Source organism: Tenrec ecaudatus, chromosome 2, assembly GCF_050624435.1.
Source record: "Tenrec ecaudatus isolate mTenEca1 chromosome 2, mTenEca1.hap1, whole genome shotgun sequence".
Taxonomy (NCBI): domain Eukaryota; kingdom Metazoa; phylum Chordata; class Mammalia; order Afrosoricida; family Tenrecidae; genus Tenrec; species Tenrec ecaudatus.
Genome location: NC_134531.1, coordinates 227,319,214 through 227,339,935, shown reverse-complemented (window position 1 = coordinate 227,339,935; position 20,722 = coordinate 227,319,214). Strand labels below are relative to the sequence as shown.

At 41.4% G+C, this 20,722-nt stretch overlaps 1 protein-coding gene across 6 annotated transcripts in view; it reads right to left on the bottom strand.

The window, feature by feature from the left end:
• The window catches only part of GRIK1 (glutamate ionotropic receptor kainate type subunit 1), a 546,361-nt gene that overhangs the window by 31,382 nt on the left and 494,257 nt on the right, over window positions 1–20,722 (bottom strand). For all 6 annotated transcript variants that reach the window (XM_075543397.1, XM_075543399.1, XM_075543398.1 and 3 more), the window contains 2 exons: window positions 20,138–20,256; window positions 14,998–15,215 (listed from right to left, as the gene is read on the bottom strand). In XM_075543397.1, the coding sequence (XP_075399512.1) occupies window positions 14,998–15,215; window positions 20,138–20,256 (337 nt within the window). The remainder of the gene's footprint in view (window positions 1–14,997; window positions 15,216–20,137; window positions 20,257–20,722) is intronic.

Here is a 20,722-nt window from a genome sequence, read left to right as displayed (position 1 = left end):
GCATCAAAGACCAAACAAATCATAGCATTGTGAATAAGGGGGAGTGCAGAGTGGGGACCCAGGGACCATCTGTAGACAATTGGACATCCACTTGCAGAAGGGTTGCGAAGAGGGGATGAGCCAGCCAGGGTGCAATGAAGTAATGTTGAAACATACAATTTTCCTCTAGCTCTTAAATAATTCTTCCCACTCACTATCATGATCCCAATTCTACCTTACAAATCTGGCTGGGCTGGAGGCTGTACACTGGTACAGATAGGAACTGGAAACACAGGGAATCTAAGACAGATGAACCCCTCAGGACCAGCAGTGAGAGTGGTGATGCTGGGTGGGTAGAGGGAAGGTGAGGGAAAAAGGGGGAACAGATTACAAGTATCTACATATAGCCTCCTCCCTGGGGGACAGACAGCAGAGAAGTGGGTGAAGGGAGACACCGGACAGTGTAAGATATGACAAAATAATAATTATAAATTATCAAGGGTTCATGATGGAGGGGAGAGTAGGGAGGGAGGAGAAAATGAGGAACTGATAACCAAGGGCTCAAGTAGAAAGCAAATCTTTTGAGAATGATGAGCGAAACAAATGTACAAAAGTGTTTGACACAATGGATGTAAGTGTGGATTGTGATAAGAGTTGTACAAGCCCCCAATAAAATCATTTAATTATTAAAAAAGGAACAGAGCACTTGTAGTCTACATGAATTGAAGACAGAACAAAATGCGGTAAGTGGTCGAGTTTATCCCTGATCAACTGACTTGAGGTCAGGAGTGCTCTAAGGCTTCCAGCAAGCTGAAGAAAACAGAGGGGACAAAAGTCCTTGAGCGATACAAACTCTTAACTCACTCAGTTGCTAAGGAAGAGAATGGAGGTTTGCGCCCACCCCGTGGCACCGTAGGACAAAGGCCTGGTGATCCAGTCCTGAAAACTAGTCATTGAAAACTCTGGAGCACAGTTTTAGTCTGACACCACGAGCTGGAGTCGACTCACTCAGTGGTTTAGAAGGGAATGAAAAGGGTTTATTTAAAAACCTACACAGCTGTCATGGAGCCCCTAGTGGGTGCATTTCCCCAGGTCTCTGCTGTGAAGGACTGTTGGGTCTTACTGCAATCTGTGTCTGATCTATCTCTACTCCTACTATATGTAATTTATAACACATGGATGCCTCAGGTAAGTGCTTCACATCAACAGTGCTCAAAGTGGTAAACACAATAGAAAGGGTTTCCTGATCACATGTTTGATGCCACCGCCATATTTAAATGGCATAACATTTCTAACCATTCACCCTCAATTTCTCTCTCTCTCATAACAGCTTGATAACAAACAGGTGGTTCTGAGAGCCAACACATTCTACACTCCACTTTTTGAGGTGCACTGCCCTCTGTACCCTGAGGTCATAGATTACAATCCAAGGATATCACGTTCTCCTTCTCAGGGTCGGAGCTTGTCCTTTGCCTGAGCCTCCGGAGGCCCTCTGAGACACTTAGAGTCTGGCATCCTCCATGAAAAATTCGCACTTGCTATGAAACTGCTGTTGATTGGATTTCCCCCTGAAAAGATACGTTGAAAGTTTACATGCCAGTGTGTGGTAGTGGTGGTTTAGTGGTGGACTTCCCCCTCCTTGTTGGAGACCTGGATTTGATTCCCTGGACAAACCCCCTTCCTTTGTCCGTGGGGACTTGAACGTGGCTAAAATGCTAATGAGATTTCAGAGTAACTGTGATGCCGTTCCTACTTTTGAAAATCATCTCATGAAAACCCTACGGATCGTAATGATTCTGTAATCAACTGATCGTGGCGGTGGTGCTGGGCTGGCTAACAGTTTGTTCCATTTTGTTCCATAGAAGAGTCCAACTCTTAAGACAGCAAACCACATCTCTCAATGCCTGAGGATGTGATCTGGTGTGAAAATAGCTCTTTGCAGATGGTATCAGTTAATATGAGGTCATACCAGAGTAGGGTGTGTTTTAATCCCATAGGACTTGGGGCTTTATAAAAAAGTAGAGATATGATCAAGAGATGGCCTTGTGAAGATTTAGCTACAAGCCAAGGATTATCTGGGGATACCACAAGCTGTGTAAAGAAAAAAGGCCTTACCCGAAAAGGCTTCAGAGAGAGCATAGCCCTGTGGACATCCTGAATTTGGACATCTTACCTCCAGAAGTGTGAGATAGTCAACTTTGTTCTTAGAAACCACCAAGTTGCTGTACTTTGTGATGGTAGCTCTAGTGTGGACACTTGGTCAACTCGATGATGTGGAAATCATTTATAGTCGCTGACTGCTGATCTTAGTCTCTGGGTGGCATCAGTGGTTTGTGGTGTAGTGGTTACATGTTGGGCTGCAATCTGCAAGGTCAGCAGTTTGAAACCACCAGCCCACTCTGGGAGGAAGATGAGGCTTTCTATTAGAATCCTGCAGGGCAATTCTGTCCTGGCGGATAGGGTCACAATTAGTTGGCATTGGCTCAATGGCAGTGAGAGAGGGAGAGACAAGCCTAATGGTGGCCATTCAGGCCCACCAAACAGCAGTATGGAAGAAAGACTATAGATGAGAGAACCTCATAGAGCAGGTCTACTGGGTAACAGGTTGCCATGAGTCTGCCTTGACTGAATAGCAATGCTTTTGTATTTTTTGTTTGCTTGTTTCTAGTGTATTTTTTCTTTGGCCTAGTAATGGTAAACTAATGGAATAGAGAACGTTTTTTGTTTTGTTTTTGCTTTAATGACAGCTTTCTTGCTCATTTGAAAGACGGCGCTCTATTTAATCGCATGCTTAGCATCCTTGTATTTGAGACACTTGGAGATTTGGGAAGACCCAAACTCAGACTAAGAAATAACTGCTTTCAACTGTTGCAAATATTTGTGGAAAGCTAAGGGACCTTAGGATACAAAGGTTAAACAAACGAACAAAAACATGGGAGTTTTTATTCTTTAGTTTGTGTTAAGCGCTGGAAACCTAAAGGAGGGACTTTATGGTCCTTCACCTCTGGTTTCTACGAACGGTGACTAGATCCACTCCTTCTTGTTACACAGAGTCTCTGAGGCGGGGCATGAGCAACACATGAAGGCCTTGCTTCGTGCGTGAAAGAACTGGGAGAGGATGCAGGTGTCGTCCTCTGAAGACCCTCGTGTGGTCTGTCCACCACCACATCCTTCAGGAGCTCTATTTCTCCCATTGCTAGGCCAAACATGACTTTTGACAGCACTATCCCTTTATAATAGACACTTTATTTTCAAAACCACAACTCTTTAATTTTTTTAAAGGATTATGCTTCATGGAAAATTATCACACACTCTGAAAGACCCAGGCAACTGGTTGAATGATGGTCCGGGTATTCTGAATTATAGTCTCAGCTTGTTAACTGTATACAAATGGAAAGAGGTACTGCCTCGTAATGCCTCTGTCGATGGCAATGGTTAATTGGAATATTCATAAAGTACTTGGAGTTTCTTAGCAAACATTACTTGAACTACAAATGCCTTATTTATTAAATATGAAATCATATAGGATTTGCTTTCATCCTGGAGAGACCCCAGGTTTCCATAGAATTCTGTCTGTTTAAACTTGATTATGTCACAATTCCGATGGCAGTGAAACATTATTGTCAGAGACTAGAATTTTTCATCTCATTGGTTCTAAGGGAGTTTTAGAGTGTCACCATTTGATGACCATCATTTATTTCTCTCTTCTTCATCCCTATAATGTGGCAAGTAAAACACTCCCTGGGGAGTGATTTACAATGTGTCTGGGTGCAGTTGAAATCTACTTATGGAAAGTAGTAATAACAGCTAGCACACACAGTGGTTGCTATGTGCAGTCACTATTCCAAGCACTTCGCATATATCCATTTATTTTATGTTGACAACAATCCTGTGAGACATGTATCACTATTTCTCTTTGTAGATAGAGAGTAGAGAGCTAGAGAACACTGTTGCATGTGGAAGTGAGAAAGCTAGGAAGGCGACCACAGCAAGTTCCATTGAGGTGGCTTCCATGGTGCAGTAAGAGGCCTGGTGAAACAGTGGTTACTGTTGGGCTGCGATCTGCATGGTTGGCATTGAAACTACCAACAGCTCCTCGGGAGAAAGACTGGGATTTCTACTTATGTACACAGTTACAGTCTCAGAAGCCCACCTGGGGCCACTATGAGTCAGCAGTGACTCGATGGCAATGAGTGAGGAGTTTGGGGTTTTGGTGGAGTAGTAGTTGAGTGCTCCATTGCTAACAGGAATATGAGCAATCTGAACCACTAGCCACTCTGTGGGAGAAACACATGGCCGTCTCCTCATGTAGACGACAGCCTTGGAAACCCTATAGGGAATTCCACTCTGCCCTATAGGATCAAGATGAATCCTAATTAACTGACTGACAAGGCCGATATAAGATATATTTCACTAAGAAGGAATCGACAATGTACATTTGTTTTAACTCACAGAATAGCAGACTCATGGCTTGGCTAATCTTTTTATGGTAATGATTTGCATGAATTGTGGGCAGCTTATGCTTGCTCAGACAAACGTTCAGACAGCATTTTAGGGATTACAGCAGTTGGAACTTAAAAGAAAATGTCGACATTGTGCTTTGGCTTGTTTGCTTGTCCTTTAACAGTATCTTGCCTTCTATGTAGTTCCACTGTTGCATGGTTTCTGCTATGAAATATAAAGTGTGTATGAGTCTGGGGTGTAATTTGGTCTTGTCTTGCCCTGGGTCCTACAAATAGTTTTTTGCTACGCTACTCACCAACCCCGCCCCCCTGGCCCCTATAAAAACAAACAAACAAACATGCCCCTGGGGGTTCAAATCCACCTATAGGTGCCTCAGAAAACAGGCTTGGTAATCTACTTCCCCCAAAGCCCAGTCTCAAAGCCCAATGGGGGAACACCTGGGCTCACCACGGCTCAGAATTGACTTCATGCAGCTGATGAGTTTCTGTTTCTGTGCTTTGACTAAGACAGTCTCAAGACTAGTAGAACCTCTTATGTATAGCGACAAACCTTTACATTTGTAAAGATAAGCATTCATAATCAGAATACCTTTTCAACCAGGCGATAGGGCCTCTAGAGAAGATGTATAATTCTATTATTTAATAGAACCAAGAACTGAGAATGTCTACTTCAAACTAATATATCTAAAATGTTTCTACACAGATCACTTTTATGTATTTATATTTTTCACCACATGCATCACCAACCAGCCAACCTCACTTTCGCGGAGTAAGTCTGACTCATTATGACCCTATAGGACAGAGTAGAACTATGCCCGCAGGCTCCTGAGACTGTAAATCTTTATGGGAGTCGAAAATTTCATCTTTCTTTTGTGGAGCAGCTAGTAGATTTGAACTACTGACCTTAAAGTTTAACAGCCCAGCTTGTAATCCACTACCCCACCAGGGTTGGTGATAAATAAGTGCTGTTTGCTGTTTGTTACTTCGCCAAAGGTGATAGTACAAATGATGTACACATACACATACTGAACAAATAAACAAATACCAAAACATTAAAAATTGTATGTGTTTTTGTTTTAGGAAAAGCTGGGATGTCTTAAAAATGAATTTTGGGGGACAAATTAGTCCATATATGAATTTGCTAAATTATACATTTCTGTAGTGTTTTCAAAAATATGATTTCATTTCACAATACTTGAAGAAGCACAATCAGAAGGGCACAGCTACAGTGCAGTGAGGACTCTCCGTCCTTCGAATGGATAGTGGGTGGTCAGTGATGGGATAGAGAGAAATGCCTTTGCAGAATCATCAAGTTTTAAAAATTCATCCTGTCTTTCTAAAATATTCCCTCGGTGGGACTTAAACACCTCTACTAAAACATTTTTCATGTTTCCCCCTGTTTAGAGTTATAGATGGTTCCCTTACAGGTCATATTTTACCCTTTGTAAAAGGTTAGCTTAAATTGACCTCATGGATTTCAGCCCACACAAATGCCTTTTTAATCTCTAGGGACTTAACGTTTCTGACACTGATGATAAAATTAGTCGGATCTTTCAAACAGGAGCTAGTAGTTCTTATGTGAAAAATCTTCTTCCTATGCAGATGAGTTTAGGCTGTGTCTTTCATCTTGTACTTCTTAACTGATGGTTTCTGTCAGAAACCTGTCTCCCCACAATGGCTCATTGCCTCAGCGCCTCTGGTGCAGCACTCAGGAACTTTCTGGAAATGTCTCTTTGGATGATGAGCACACCTAACCACTCCCTGGAAGAGGATTATAAAGGTTAGAGAGTCACTTTTTCCCATAGCTGGTATAAAGTTCCCAGACCATGAAAGCCAGAAATGACAAGTCTCTCATGATTTAAAAAAATCTATTTTATCCAGGTCATTTTAGACAGACTCACTATGCAATCTCAGTGGCATCACGAGGGTTGGTGACACCCGTGTAGTAACTCATGATGCCACTTTCATGTCTCTGTGGCCCCCCTGCCATGCCAGACCAGGCAGAATCCTTAGTAACGCAGAATATCAATTTTAACCAGAGGATAAGGTGTGATGATATGGTTGTAAATGACTGAAGTGTAAGGTTTCTTAGAGTATACGAGTGCTGCGACTACAATAAAGCTTTGTCAGAGCTTTCTACATTGCATTATATACTTACAACATTATCAGGAACCAAGTGAAAGCTTTTTAAAAGTTTTCCATTCATTTTGATATTTATAAAACCCAAAACAAAACCGTAGTGACATAGGTTCCTGCATACTACCTACCACAGCACTGTAGCTAAGCACCAGGAAATGGGCCAAAGTCAGGGTTATAAAAACACTGGCAGCAACAGAACCAACACTGTGAACTTTTGGGGGCAGCAGATGAAATCACATGACATGACGCATCCTTGTAATTGAGCCATCATGCCCACACTGGCAGGAGTGTGTCAGAAGGTTTACAAAGTACAGTAGCATAGCATTGAAGCCATGCTCGTACACGAATACAGGTAAACTGGAATCGTGAGAAAATGGTCTTATTGGTGCAACTACAAAGATATTGTCATAAAGGCTAATACATTTCTTCTGAAACACTGCGCAAAAATTTAATATTCATTTTGTTATAGCCACTGACATGGCCCCCAGGGCGAGCTACACTCCCCTTATTTCCTGAGTGCTGCTGCTCCCGAGTCTGTGTCAGCCTTTGGCTTGGGTCTGGGAGGTTCATGATCGGTCATAAGGCAAGCATTTCCTAACCTAATATTACCCAACTAATCTAGCTCACGATGAATTCTTCTGATGCCCAAATTCCTTATTTGCACAGCAGGAGAGGCACGACCACGTGCTGCTTTACGTTTGGGAAGTCTGCGTGCATCTTCCAGTCTTGCCCACTTTGCACAGCCTTGCTTTTCTCGTCTCCTAGAGTGCCAACGTCAGTGATGCACTTATTGTAGATTCTGGAGAAAATATTAATGCAGCTGCATTAAATCAAATTGCCTAACTCTGCCCATCACCTGAAGTCGAGGGCACCCTCACGATCTGTTGCTTGCCTGCCGTCTTGGAAACGGTTTTTCTATGAGGGTGAAGTCTGCATTCAAGAGGCGCTCTCACAGTTGTTCAGGGTGTCTGTTGGGACTGCTCTCAGAAGCATTTGAGATCTTGGGTCCTCTCACTCCATCTGGACTCTTTTGTCCATTTGCAGATGCCAAATATGCCAGAGGCCACTGGTAATAAGGAAGCTGGACACAGAGTATGGTAGAATTCTTCCTCCCAGAGGGACTGACAAAATGATTTAGTTCACTGGTGATGCTGCAGCAGAGGTACCATGAGTGAGTGATTTTAAAAGAACAGGAACTCACTTTCTCACAGTTCTGAAAGCTAAAAATCCCAAACAGAGTGTTGGTCACATTGATTCTTTGGACCTTTCTCCTAGCTTCCGAGAATCCTTGGCGTTACTGTGCTTACAGACATGTCCTCATATGACATCTGCCTTCCCTCTGTGTGTGTCTCGTCTGCTCCCTATAATTCAGAAATGACTTGTTTTAGGACCCAATCTGGTATGACCTCATTAACATAACACAACTGGGACTTCCAAATCCGATAAGAGAAGTTGTCACTAGATGCCACTGCTGTCGATTTTCTGGGGCATGTAAGAAGGAAATAGGTCCCAGAAGCTCTAGGGAAGCCATACTTGTGTCCCATATGGAAGGCCATGCACTGATTCTACTTGCTTGACCTCTCAAGGCAATGTTCGCCTCCCCTGGAGGTTGCAAACAGTTAACCCACTTGCTGCTAATGGAAAATTTCGAGGTTAGAGTACTTCCCTAAGCAAATTGAAAGAAAGGCTTAGTAATTTATGACTCCTGAAAAATGGCCACTGAAAACCCTATGGAGCACACTTCATCTCTGATATACAAGCAGCTACCATGAGTCCAAGGTCACTCAAGGACAGCTGGGTTTGTTTTTTTAATGATGCTGAAGGCAACCACAGAGATGGAAGGGAAAATCTTTATTGTTCAGATTTCTGAAACAATTGGAAAAACCAATCATATGGTGGCAGAGAGTTGAGAGACAGATCCAGGTAACACCAGGTTATTCATTAGTATTATCCTGAGTTGGGAGCTTATGGAAAAACTCCCTTAAGTGAAGTCATTTGAAGTTCTGGATTATTGATACACTGATCGATAACAAATATCCATTAATTAATTAAAGACATGACAAAGCGAAAGAGCGATTCCCCTGGTATTGGGGAGAGAATTTCCTCTAACGACTCTTCTGGTGGCTGTTGTTGAAATACTGTGCCTTTTTAACCTTGTCCTGCTAATTGGCCTCGTGGTGACTGCCACCAGGGTGGCCGAATAGCTATTATATTATCCACAGTGCTTCAGACTTCAAGACTCAGACTGCTGATGACCTGGAGAAAATGTAAGCTTTAATAGATGTCAAGAGCTGAATGACCTTCGTCACAAAACCTACAGTCATTCTTTATGGACACAGCATCAGCTGTAATCTCAAGGTGTCCATCTAAAAAGCTTTGTGGAAATATGTGACATTGTATTTGTGATTGAACCCTATTTCTCTTGTGTAAATAAAATGCTTGATACATGTGATTGCTCAAAATACAAATGACTCAATAAAAGAAAATTGCTACAGCTTCCCTCATTTCAGTCCTAAGTAACCTTGACTCCGTACTTACTTAACTATCAGTTAATTAATAAAATACCAATTAATTCCCAGAGAAGAAGAACAGGCCTTCTAATCCTTTAAAGGTTTTCCGTCTCAGAAACCCACAGGGACAGTTCTGCTCTGTCCTAGGGTGGTGAGGAGTTAGGACTGACGCAATAACACTGAATTAGTGGACTCTCTCAGCTTTCTCCGAATTTAGTGGATGTACGGCTCCACTTAAAAACATTACATTTGGCTTTGTTTCTTTCTTGTTGAGAATCCAATACCCCAAATCTCAACCTTTAGAAGTCATATTGTCTGCAAGCCAATCTCAGGAGAGTGAGGAAGTCCGAGAAAGCAGTGGGCGAGACTGGGCAGGTGTTAACTTGGGTGGAAGAGAAGACAGTCCACCAGAGGGAGAAGAGAAACCAAGGAGCGGGGGAAGCATGAACTACTGGGGTGCTTGATTAGTAGTTGAAAGTGCTGAATGCAAAGTTGATGACTCAAAATTTACGTGAAAACAAATTGATGGTATAAAAAAGGAAGAGTAAAACTTAGGTGGCAATATCAATGGATTTTCATTGAAATTTGAATGGGCAACATTTAGCTGCAATTTTTCAGAAAAGAGTATCAGAATTTCAGAAAAGAATCTCTTGCTCGTGAAAGATTAGTATACTTTGTTTGGCCGGGGATGTTGGTGATTTCTAGTCTTTCCAGGAGTCCTGCTGACATAGTGGGCTGCACACTGAGTTCTTCACCATAAGGTCACTGGTTTAAACCCACATCTCAGAACTTAACGGGGGCAGTTCAGACTTTGTCTTATAGGGTCATTATGCATGGGAATTGACTGCATGGTTTGGGATATAGATCTTAAGTTACACTGTGCTTGAAGAGTAAAATCCCTTGTTAGATGTTTTCTGATTGAATGGATCTCTGGAACTTTTCTGAGCAAATAGCTTACGTCCCAGCAACCGATCAGACGGTGTTAAATTCAGCGAAAATGCAGGCTTACTTATTTTTCAATAGCCTAAGAGAAGTAATTGTCTTTAATTGAGAGGGAGGGATGGAGGCGGGGAAGAGCGAGCCTACTCAGCCCCCAGCGGGGAGGCAGAGGTGAAACAGGACTGCACAGTCAGGTCAGAGACCAGTCCAGGTGCCTGCTGTGCAATCGCTGAGCGACTGGGGAGGCACTACCCTGAGAGCCAAGAGGCTGTGACGTCTTTTCCCCCTGGTGGAATAATCCAGCTTAAGCACTCTGAGTGTGTATCCCTCTGAAGCTTCCTGACAGCTTGCCTCCCTCAAGGGGAAAACGAAATCCGATTTAGTTCTTGTTCTGTGTTTTGAAAATGAATTCCTTCTTGATAAATAGGGTTGCTGAGCCACAAACTTGTAACTTGCAAAGCGAGGGGAGCTGGCAATGTTATCTCTCCTTCCGTGGCTCTCCTGCTTTTGTCTGATTAAACATGTTAATATATCCATCCATTTATTGATCACATAGTTTTTATCTGCTATGTTTTTAAGGTGTCTTGATGGTGCAGTGGGTTTGGTGCTGAGGTGCTAAGTGGCCGATGGGCTGACTCTCTTAGCCACTCCAAGGGAGAAAGATGCGGCAGTCTCTTCCATGAAGTCGGGCAGCCTTGGAAGGTCCAGTGAGTACTTCTCCTTCAGCCTCTGGGGTCAACATGAGTCAGAATTGACTCAGTGGCAGTGGCGTTGTTGTTTTCTGTGATGTTTTAAGTTCTGGGGTGATAATGACAAACAAAAAGGATAACGTTCCCACTGTCAAAGAGCTTTCCTTGCAGAACTCTGCAGAATTTTAATACACTCTAATCCTTCTACTTGCTAGCTGGGTGACTTTGGGACCAAGTACTTAATCACCCCGTGCCTTATTTTTCTCGACAAGGAAACTATTAGTGTTTACCTCCACTGGCCTTGATAAGGGCAGAGTTAGTGCTTGGTGTGGACTGCTGTTTTCACTGCTGTCCTTGTCATTCTGATTCTTGCTCCCGGACATGATTATTTGACTGTGAACTTAAGGACCACACCCATTTGTGTCTCATTTCAGAACCAGGGCGCAAGCCGGGGCACTTTGTAAAGGTGTCCGGGGGCGGGGGCAGCAGTTGTGAGAGCAACACAGGCTTGTCCAAGCATGCTTCTCTCCTGCAATCACCACAGGCCCTGACAGGAAGAACAGAGACCGGCACCCTCTACCTTTGAAGAGGTGTGTGAGCAACGGCAAGTGCAATGGGTTGCAGGGGAACCGTGTAAGCACTTCGATCCTTAGCACGTTGGCCAAGTCAGCTCTATTGCTTTCTCAAAGGGCAGCCTCTCTCCTCGTTCGCCTTTGTAACTAGACGTCCAGAAGACAGTGCACTGCCCCCTGCCTCCACTAGATGGCTTCTCCCACTTGGCATTGCTTTGAGATCAGCGAGAGCGGTAGGTGATTTCTGGTCCATTTTTCAGATCCATCATACTCTGCTTCTGTAGTCCTCCTCTGTCTTGTGAACAAGGAGGTGGCTCGCGTGGTTTCTGGCAAGAACTGTGATGAATCACAAACTTGGAGGAACATCTGTCTCTTTGGAGTGAATTTTGGGAAGGCAACTAAGTGATGTGGTTTATTCTAAAAAATGTCACTTGTCCAGGGGAAAATTATTACCACGTTTTACATATGTGTTGACATATTTCTTAATGTGCAAATTAAACCCCCTGCCATCGAGTAGTTTTCTACTCACAGATAACCAACACAGGGTTCCAGAGGCTGTCAGTCCTACAGGAGCCCAAACCAAAGCCAAACTCATGGCCATGGAATCATTGCTGCCGTGTGGTAACCCTACAAGACAGAGTAGAACTGTCTTTGTGGTTTTCCAAGCCTGTTAACAGGGGCAGGTAACTTCATATGTCTCCTACAGAGTGGCTGGTGGGCTGAACTGCCGACCTGGAGGTTAGCAGTCCAATGATTATCTGACAGCACCACCAGAGAATTTAAAAATGACCATTTTAATGCAGAAAAGTTTATGTTTTATATTATTCCCCCAAGCCCCACATAAAGTATTAGGTATACTTTATTCCTAAATCAGAGTGAGAAATTTTATACATTCTTAGGGTTCCTTATCAATTACTATCAAAATGTATTGCATATGTGAGGCTTATTTTGATGATCCAATGCAAAACATATAAAGTAGTGTCCACTCTGTCTCACCCCTCGGGTTTTTAAAAAATTGCTGTTTTTTTATTTCTAAGTTAACATCTTTCACAAATCAAAACCACGACCTTGTTGCTGGATGACAACTCTTCATTTTGGATGGTGTGTCTGAAGCTGGCAAAGTTCTTTGCTACGTTATTTTGGTTAAGACTCTTGGTTTCCTCTTCTTCACAGGCACATGTAACTCCCCGACTGTTTCTGAAAATATTGTTCTAGCCCAGTCTATCAGGATCCAGGCACATTGACTTTGAACAGTTTACTTAATTTCTAAAAGTCTTTTGTCTTCATAAATAAATTGTAGGGGTGGATTTCATGAACTAAGGGGCCCATGAGTGGTGCTAGGAGTAAAGTGTCCAACTATTGGTTGAAAAGTTGGCACATCCAAACCACCCAGAGGATTCTTGAATGATAGTCTGATGATCTGCTTCTGCAAAATCAAAGTCAAGTTCACTGCCATCAAGGCAATTCTGACTCAGAGCAACCCTATAGAACAGAGTGGAACTGCCTCTGCGGACTCCAAGACTGTAACTCCAATGGCAATAGAAAGTTTTATCTTTCTCTTTTGGAATGGCTAGTGGTTTTGAACTGCTGATCTTGCCATTAAAATATACATATATACTTAATTTATATATTTATGATATATTAATATTATATGCATTTACATAAAAGTAAGGATGTATTTGTATAGAAATCATAAATATTTAACTATACACACATCCATAATTTTATATATAAAATTAAAAGAACAGCGTTCACCTGCAAAATTTTGTTTCCTCCTTGGGAAAAATGCCGCAGAAACTGTTGTGATGTTGAACACAGCTTACAAGGACAGCACTATGGGAAACTCTCACTGTAAAATATAAACTTATATTCTCATTCCAGGCGCTTCCCTTCCCAGGTGTGAGGAATATGTGTCTGCAAGAAGTTTCAAACTGTTGGCCTTGCAGGTAGAGCCTCAATAATTCTATGGAGCTGCTCTATTCCGCATACAAAGAGTTGGCATGAGTTGGAATGGATTTGAAAGCAAAACAACATTTGAAAAATTTTAAAGCAACAAAAGCAACAACACGACCCCTTCTGCATCTCTAAACCTCTTTCAATCTATTAAGATCTAGTTATCCATGGGAGTAATCATATCTGAGGTATACTTTTAGAAATGGTAGAGCTGATTCCATAAGCAAGGCAGAAATCAGCTTAATTTTTCTAGAGAAGTCGTTAAAGTGACTTGAACAATACAATGCATTTAACCCTAAAAATATGTCAACTGTAATGTAATTTTCCTTTGGGGCCTCACAAGGCAGTGGTTTTTGTGAGCTTAGGCAGGTCCTTGGAACACTACCTTTGAAGGGGCTGACTCAATAGTAGACCCTCCTTCCCTTTCATCATGAAAATCCCATTATCAATTCATTCACTTGTCATCTGTTTTTAGTCATACAGTGCAGAAAAGAAAGAACCACGTAATGATAGTCAGAATTTCCAATGAATAAATTTGTATTGTGGTTACATAAATGGGTTGTTAGGCTGTCTTCAGTAAACAATGCCTCTACCCGCTTGGTATATGAGGGGCACCCTCCCCCCCCCCACACACACAAATGGAAAGTTCCACTGGGTGGATGTAGTACACATTTTCTCCACTAGGGGAGCATTAAGTAATCTGCTCCGTGTGTAGTGCTCCCAAGTGGTGTCTCTCTGGCCATAGTGAATTTTTCATAAAAACTATTTTCCCCAAACCTCATTTTTTTGTGATGACCGATTTAAGAGAAAAGCATGTGGCTATGAAATTTGGTTTCCTGCTCTGGAAAAAAATGCTGCAGAAACTGCTGAGATGTTGAATACAATTTACAGTGGACAGTGCTATGGGAAAAACTCAAATGCATGACTGGTTTTCTTGTTTCAGAAGAAGGTGAAATGTCGATTAATGATAAACCTCATTCTGATGTCCGTCAATATTCTGAATGGATGAAAATGTCAACTTTTAGTGCATTTGCAGTTCATTTCACCAGGTCAGACTGTTAATCAAGCTTTCTATTTAGAGGTTCTGAAAAGATTGTATAACAGTGTGTGGCAAAATAAGGCCTGATTTGTGGCTGGTGAGGGACTGGTTTTGCCACTGCAATGGAGCCATCTCAGCGCACCGGTTTTTGGCAATGACAGCATGCCTCTCTTACCCTTACTCACCTGACCTCGCTCTGTGCAACTTCTTTTGGTTTGTGAATGCAGAGGGACATGAAAGGACAGCAATTGGACAACATAGAAGAGGTGAAGAAAAAAACCAGGGAGGTGCTGTCAGACATCCAAACAGATAAGTTAGAAAAATGTTTCCCAGAATGGATTCGCAGATTTGAATAATGTATTAAGTGTAGTGGAGAGTATTTCAAGGTACTACATTTGTTTAGCTTTGGGGGGAAAAAAGTCTCTTTTGAAGGGTATCCCCTTTTACATAATGAGGAGATACTGATCTGTGGAGTTGACAATACAGACTGTCACACTGGGGAGACAGACATCAGTGGGAGACCAAAGACACTTCATTATGTTGGCTTCTGAGGGTGCATGGTTCCTTTTAATGGGATTGAATCATCATGCATTTTATTTGCTACAAAAGAATGCCCCTCTTACAAACATATTAACATTAGGCTTTTTCATTCTGCACACCCATCCTTTCCCTCCGTACAAGATAACAACTGAGAACACAATGTTAGTTTCTTACCTTGAAGAAGGTCATTGTTGAGCCATCTCTCACCGCCCCATATTCGATCTTGGTTTGCTTTGCTAGATCATCAGCTGAGTCTATAGGGGACTCCATTCTCTCTACTGTCAAGAAGGCAGCCAGATTGGCAGTGTAGGATGAAATGATGATTAGGGTGAAAAACCACCAGATCCCTCCAACTATTCTGGTCGATAGAGCTTTCGGCATCAGCTCTGAGCCTGCGATGGTATCACCAGAGTAAGAGTGTTACAAAGAGTCAGAGGGAAAGAGGATGTATGGTTTGACTAGTCTATGGTGATCACACATATTTGTGGCATAAAAAGTATATGTCTATCAAGAACTTACTATCTTGTGTGTATGTGGCACAAACATACTTTTTAAGAAAATGAAGCAAAAACTCAATGATCTTTTTATTGTCAATCACTGTTGCTGGACATCCCTTCCAGAGGGGTAGTGGGGAGGAGATGAGTCACTCAGGGTTCAGTGTAGCAACAATGAAACTCAAAACCTTCCTCTAGTTCTTGAACGCTTCCTCCCCTCCCAATTATCATGACCTGGTTATACCAGAGGATGTACAGCGGTGCAGTAGGGATCTGGAAACGCAGGGAATCTAGGACAGACGAACCCCTCAACACCCGCGGTAGGAGTGGCGACACCAGGATGGAAGGGGGGTTAGAAAGGGAGAACCAATCTTGGAGATCTATGTGTAACCTCCTCTCTGGGAGATGGGCAATGGGGAGGCGGGTGAGGGGAGATGCCGGGAAGTGTAAGATAAGATATAATAATAATTTATAAACTATCAAGGGACCAGGGGGAAAGGGGGAGGGAGGGGTAGGGGGGAAAAAAAGGGAAACCGAGCTGATTCCAGGAACCCAAGTGGAAGGTGAATTATGAGAATGACGAGTGCAACGAATGTATAAGGGTGCTTTGCTCAATTGATGTATGTACGGATTGTGATAGAGCTGTATGAGCCCCAATAAAAAGATTTATTAATTTTAAAAAATTGAAAGAAAAAAGAATAATTTATCATATTGATATTGATTATCATACATATAATTTACCATATTTATATTAATTATCACAAGCATAATTAATGATTTTGAAATAAGCTTTGTTACTCTGAGATATTTAAAGTCTAATATTATATTTATAGATTTGTTTTATTTGATTATGTTTGGCTTTTTCTCCGTATTTTAGTTGAAAAGAAAACTCCAAGACTTTTGGCTTCTTCTTACTATCTAAAATAAATCTTATTGTGTAAAGTAAAATGTCCAAAGACTTAGTATACCTATGAACACCTTTGAAAGTCTAACTTATTTAAGTTTAAATAACGTGGGACACTTTCAAACATACGTTTGAAAAGTATTTTAAAAGTACATGTACTTTTTAGAAAAGCATTTGAACTATTCAAATCAAATGAAACACACAGTTGAACTAGATGGTGGAAAAATTATGTTAAAGCCACAAGTGCTTTATGTTGAAGTCATAATTCTTTTCCCTAATGTATACTATTAGTTGGATTAAAAAGAATATATTCACTGAGAAGTATTATTTTTGTCTTGTTTAAAGTATTCTTTTTAATTATACAAAAGGCTGGCTAGTTCTAAAATGGAGAGATACCCTTCCTGATAAGAGTTGACATTTTAGGTTTTATCTCTATGATATTCATGATTATTTTAAAAAGCAACCATAGAAGCACTTTACCAAAAAAGCTTTAAAGAAAGGGCACTTGGGCTAATTTTACTTCCTTGAAGCACATACATCTGTAAACATTCTCTAGCTCAAAACTTTTTGTTAAACTCAGAAACAATGCAGTGAGTTTGAAAGGACCAGAAGGGACTAGTAGGGGTCACTTAAGTTATAGTGGTTCCTAAAGTTTTTGACTAATGATTTGTCTGAAGTTTATGGCCAGGCTTATGTGGTCAGTTAAAAGTGGAAAGAAAAGATCCTAAAATTAAAAATCCGAAGGAAAAAGTACGGCAGGTCAAACTTGGGATAAAGGATTTGTTCCCTTTCCAGTGGGGTGTTTTGAATTTCTGTAGTTACTTACGACTTAAGGTGTAAAGAAAAATTAGAGCTTATCATTCAACGAATGAATGAGTTTATGCTTCAACTTAATCTCTTAAGCACATGTACATATTCTTCATATAATCAAAGCCAGTTCACAGCTCATGATAAGCAGATCAAAGTTAGCAGAGTTTCTAGGCTTAGAAGAAACAGTTAAACCTATTCTCCTATGCAATTTAGTATCTTTGAGCTTAACTTCCTTTTAATTATATGAATGACTGGACTGGGGTTAGTATTGCCTTCATTTGTCTGTATGAATTTAGATGTGTGATATTCCTCAGATTTATAATAATTTCCAGTAAGTTGCCCCCAAGGATTTAGTGGAATAGTTCCTTCCTGCTGTTTTAAGCTAAGCTTGTGGTTTAATGAATTTTTATGCCTGTGGGTGTATGTGCTTAGTGCCCAAGGTTGTTTCCTATCTTTGTACTTAATTGATCTAGCCACCTTGTGGCAGTGTGATATGATTTTATCTCTTTAGTTGGTTATCATTAAAATACCATTTATTTCATCAAATAGTCACAGGGAGTAAATAACACAGTTAGTAGACACATTTTTCCTAGCTGATAGGTGTGAGTTTTCTGCAGTAAATGAATCTATTTGGTTATAATCATGAGAAGATAATGTTTTCTATTATTATGTACATATTATTATAATTATTTAACATGGTAGCAGCACAGGCTTGATGGGTGGGTGCAATATAAAATAATGTATAAGCCCACCTCTTGCACACGTTGAAATATATGCTTATATTTTGGAATGAAGATGTCGCCACAATGCAGAAATATGCTACTAGAAACATGGATTTTTACCTACTGAGATTACATTTTAGACTCTTGGTAGGTGGCCTTAGTTTGTCTTCCTTTCCAACTTTATATTGTGCTTTCTATTTTCACACAGTTCTGTGGATTTCATGAGTCTCAATATAATTGGCATGCTTAGGAATGGCTTAGCTGGAGGAGAGATGAACTGTCTAAGTTTAGGCCTCTAGAGGATGAAGTTATGAAAGCCGTCAATGTGGAATAAGCATCATTAGGAAAATTTGGGATGAGAGACAATACTTGCTGAAGTCTCTTTAGTGCCGTTTACGGCAGACATGACAGCCAATCCTGATCCAGACTTTGCTCACGCTCTGTAGAAAAGAGAAAGCCTGATCATCACATTAAAAAAGGAATGAAACAAAAAGGTTTCCAATTGAGTACAGTGACAAGCTTCTGCAAGAAGAGAAGGCATACTAACTGTTGATGCTGAGGGGAGCTACCTGGTCCAACGCCACACGCTAAAGACAGATGCACTCACAGTCACGCGTACCGGCAAGTGTGTCCATGGAAACATTTGGTTCCCTGACAAATATTTTTAAACTTCTTGAAAGAAAAGCAGAGTCTGGTTGGGGCTGACTGTCATGTACCCAAGGTAGTGGTAACTAGCAGGCACTGCATCCCACAGTTTGCTGTGGATGATGGTAAACTCCAGCAGGTGCAATAGTAACGAGAGGCGTCCTTGAGATGATGCAGACTCACAGTGATTCTCTAGGACAGGGTAGAACTGCTTCTGTGCCTTTCTGAGACTGCAACTCTGCACAGGAGCAGAAAGCCCCATCTTTCGCCTGAGGAGCAACTGCTGGTTTTCAACTGTCAGCAGCCCAACTCATAAGCTACTATGCCAACAGAGGTACCTATACGCATGGCACGCTCTGCAAGATGTACCCAAGTGTATATTTTCCTTAGAGCAAATAGTTGTGCTTGGCTGCTAGCCTGAAGGTTGGAGGTTTGAGTTCACCTATAGCTGCTTCAGCAGAAAGACCTGGTGGTGACCTATTTCCCAAAACCCCCAGCCAATGGACACTCTATAGGGGCAGAGTTCTACTCTGATACACAGGGCGTCACTCTGGGTCCGCATCAGTTTGCCAGTCACTGGAGGTTTTCATGGCTGGGGAAGGCAGCAATAAGGTGAGAATGTGGTCTCCTCATTCTTCAAAAGTAATTGCTCATAAGATAAATGCTCTCAAAATTAAATGCACTAGTAAAGCGGTGTATGACTCCTAATGGGGTTTCTTAGAGGATTTATAGTTCTGGGCCGTGTTCTAAATTTATGTGAATGATTTTTAGTAAATCAGTTGCTGTGTCTACACTTATTTAGCAGTGTCCAAATAAGCCATACTTAATTGCGTGAGATGGGGATGTGTCCAGTTTCCTCAAATATTTGGGATTTCTGCACTAGAGATCCCCAAGCTCTCTCTAATTTGGAGATGCATGTATACATAGCTCAAGTTGCCCAGTACTAAGTCCCTACTGAGAAGCCTTTGAATCGACCCCAAACAAACTGGTTTACTGTATATCTCAGCTGAATTTTCCTATGCCAATTTATTTTTCTGCTTATTGTGAAAGTAGCAGAGATCCTGAAACACAATAGCTTGTCTGAGTTAGGATTTTCTTAAATGAATGTATTTAATCTTGGAAGTATTTTCTAAATCATGTGCCTGAAATCAAAGCTTTAGAAAATTCACAAAAAAGATGATTTCTACTCAAGTGCTAAAACATCTCACCCTTGGAATAAACACAAAAACTCTCAAATATAAAAAAATGTGTATAAGATACATTACACATCTATGTTTAAATATTATTTTCCCAACCCCTATATTTGCTGCTGCCATAGTTAAGGAAGATTGCTGAGTTATTGGGAGCTATTATAAAAAGGGCTTGTCAGAGTGGAAACTAGGTAGACGTTCTTGGTGCTGCTAGTCATTGGAAGAAGGTAATAGAACTTAAACATCACAGAATTCCATTTCCACTGCTTTGAAAACTCTGTCTTGTGGAATGATGGCTCAGAAGAAAAAAGACTGGCATTTATATCTTTGCTAAATTGTAAGTGGTTTCAAAGGCACTTTATCCCATAGGAAAACTTGGAGTCATTGATAGAATGTTTGGGATAGATATACAGTTCTATTTAGGTCATTTTTGGTTTTGTCTTGAGCCCTGGCTACAACACCAGAACGGTGTTCACGATGGAGTTTGCCAGCCCAGAAGCTTTCAGCAGACTGTGGGATGCATGTGGCCAAGAGGGGTAACCGGTGTACCTTGCTGCATGAGAGCTCCAACTCCGAACCAGAAACTATTTAGTAAAGTGAAATTGTTTTCCACCACGTCTGAGTCAGGGTTGCACGGGTGGGGGTTATACCACTCGTAGGGTGTGAACCTGTGGTAGTTAACAGAAACAGTCCATAAACATCACAGAAAGGCACGTCGCATCAGCAAATCCTACTGAACAATGCAGCAAACCCAACAGTAACGGAGGATCAGACCAAGACATCAAAGGCCATCGGCATAGACTTACAGCTTTGGCAGGCAAAGTGCAAAGGACTTGTATTATTAGTATTTACCAGGCTTCTTATTTCTAGGCAAAGCCCATTGGTCAGCTGGAACCGGACTCCGCAGGTCTACATCTACTGAATTCTTCAGAGTTTTCAGCCATATCCATTTTATTCAATACTAAATAGACTGGAAAGAAAGGTTCACTCATCTCAAGTATATACCCCGCCTGTTGGTGATGACAACGACAGGTCTTGTTGCAAACCATCTATAATATCAAGCTACTGTTTTGCTATACACTGTGAGCGACAGAAAGAACAGTGACTTGCTTCTATGGACAGATGCTTAGAAGG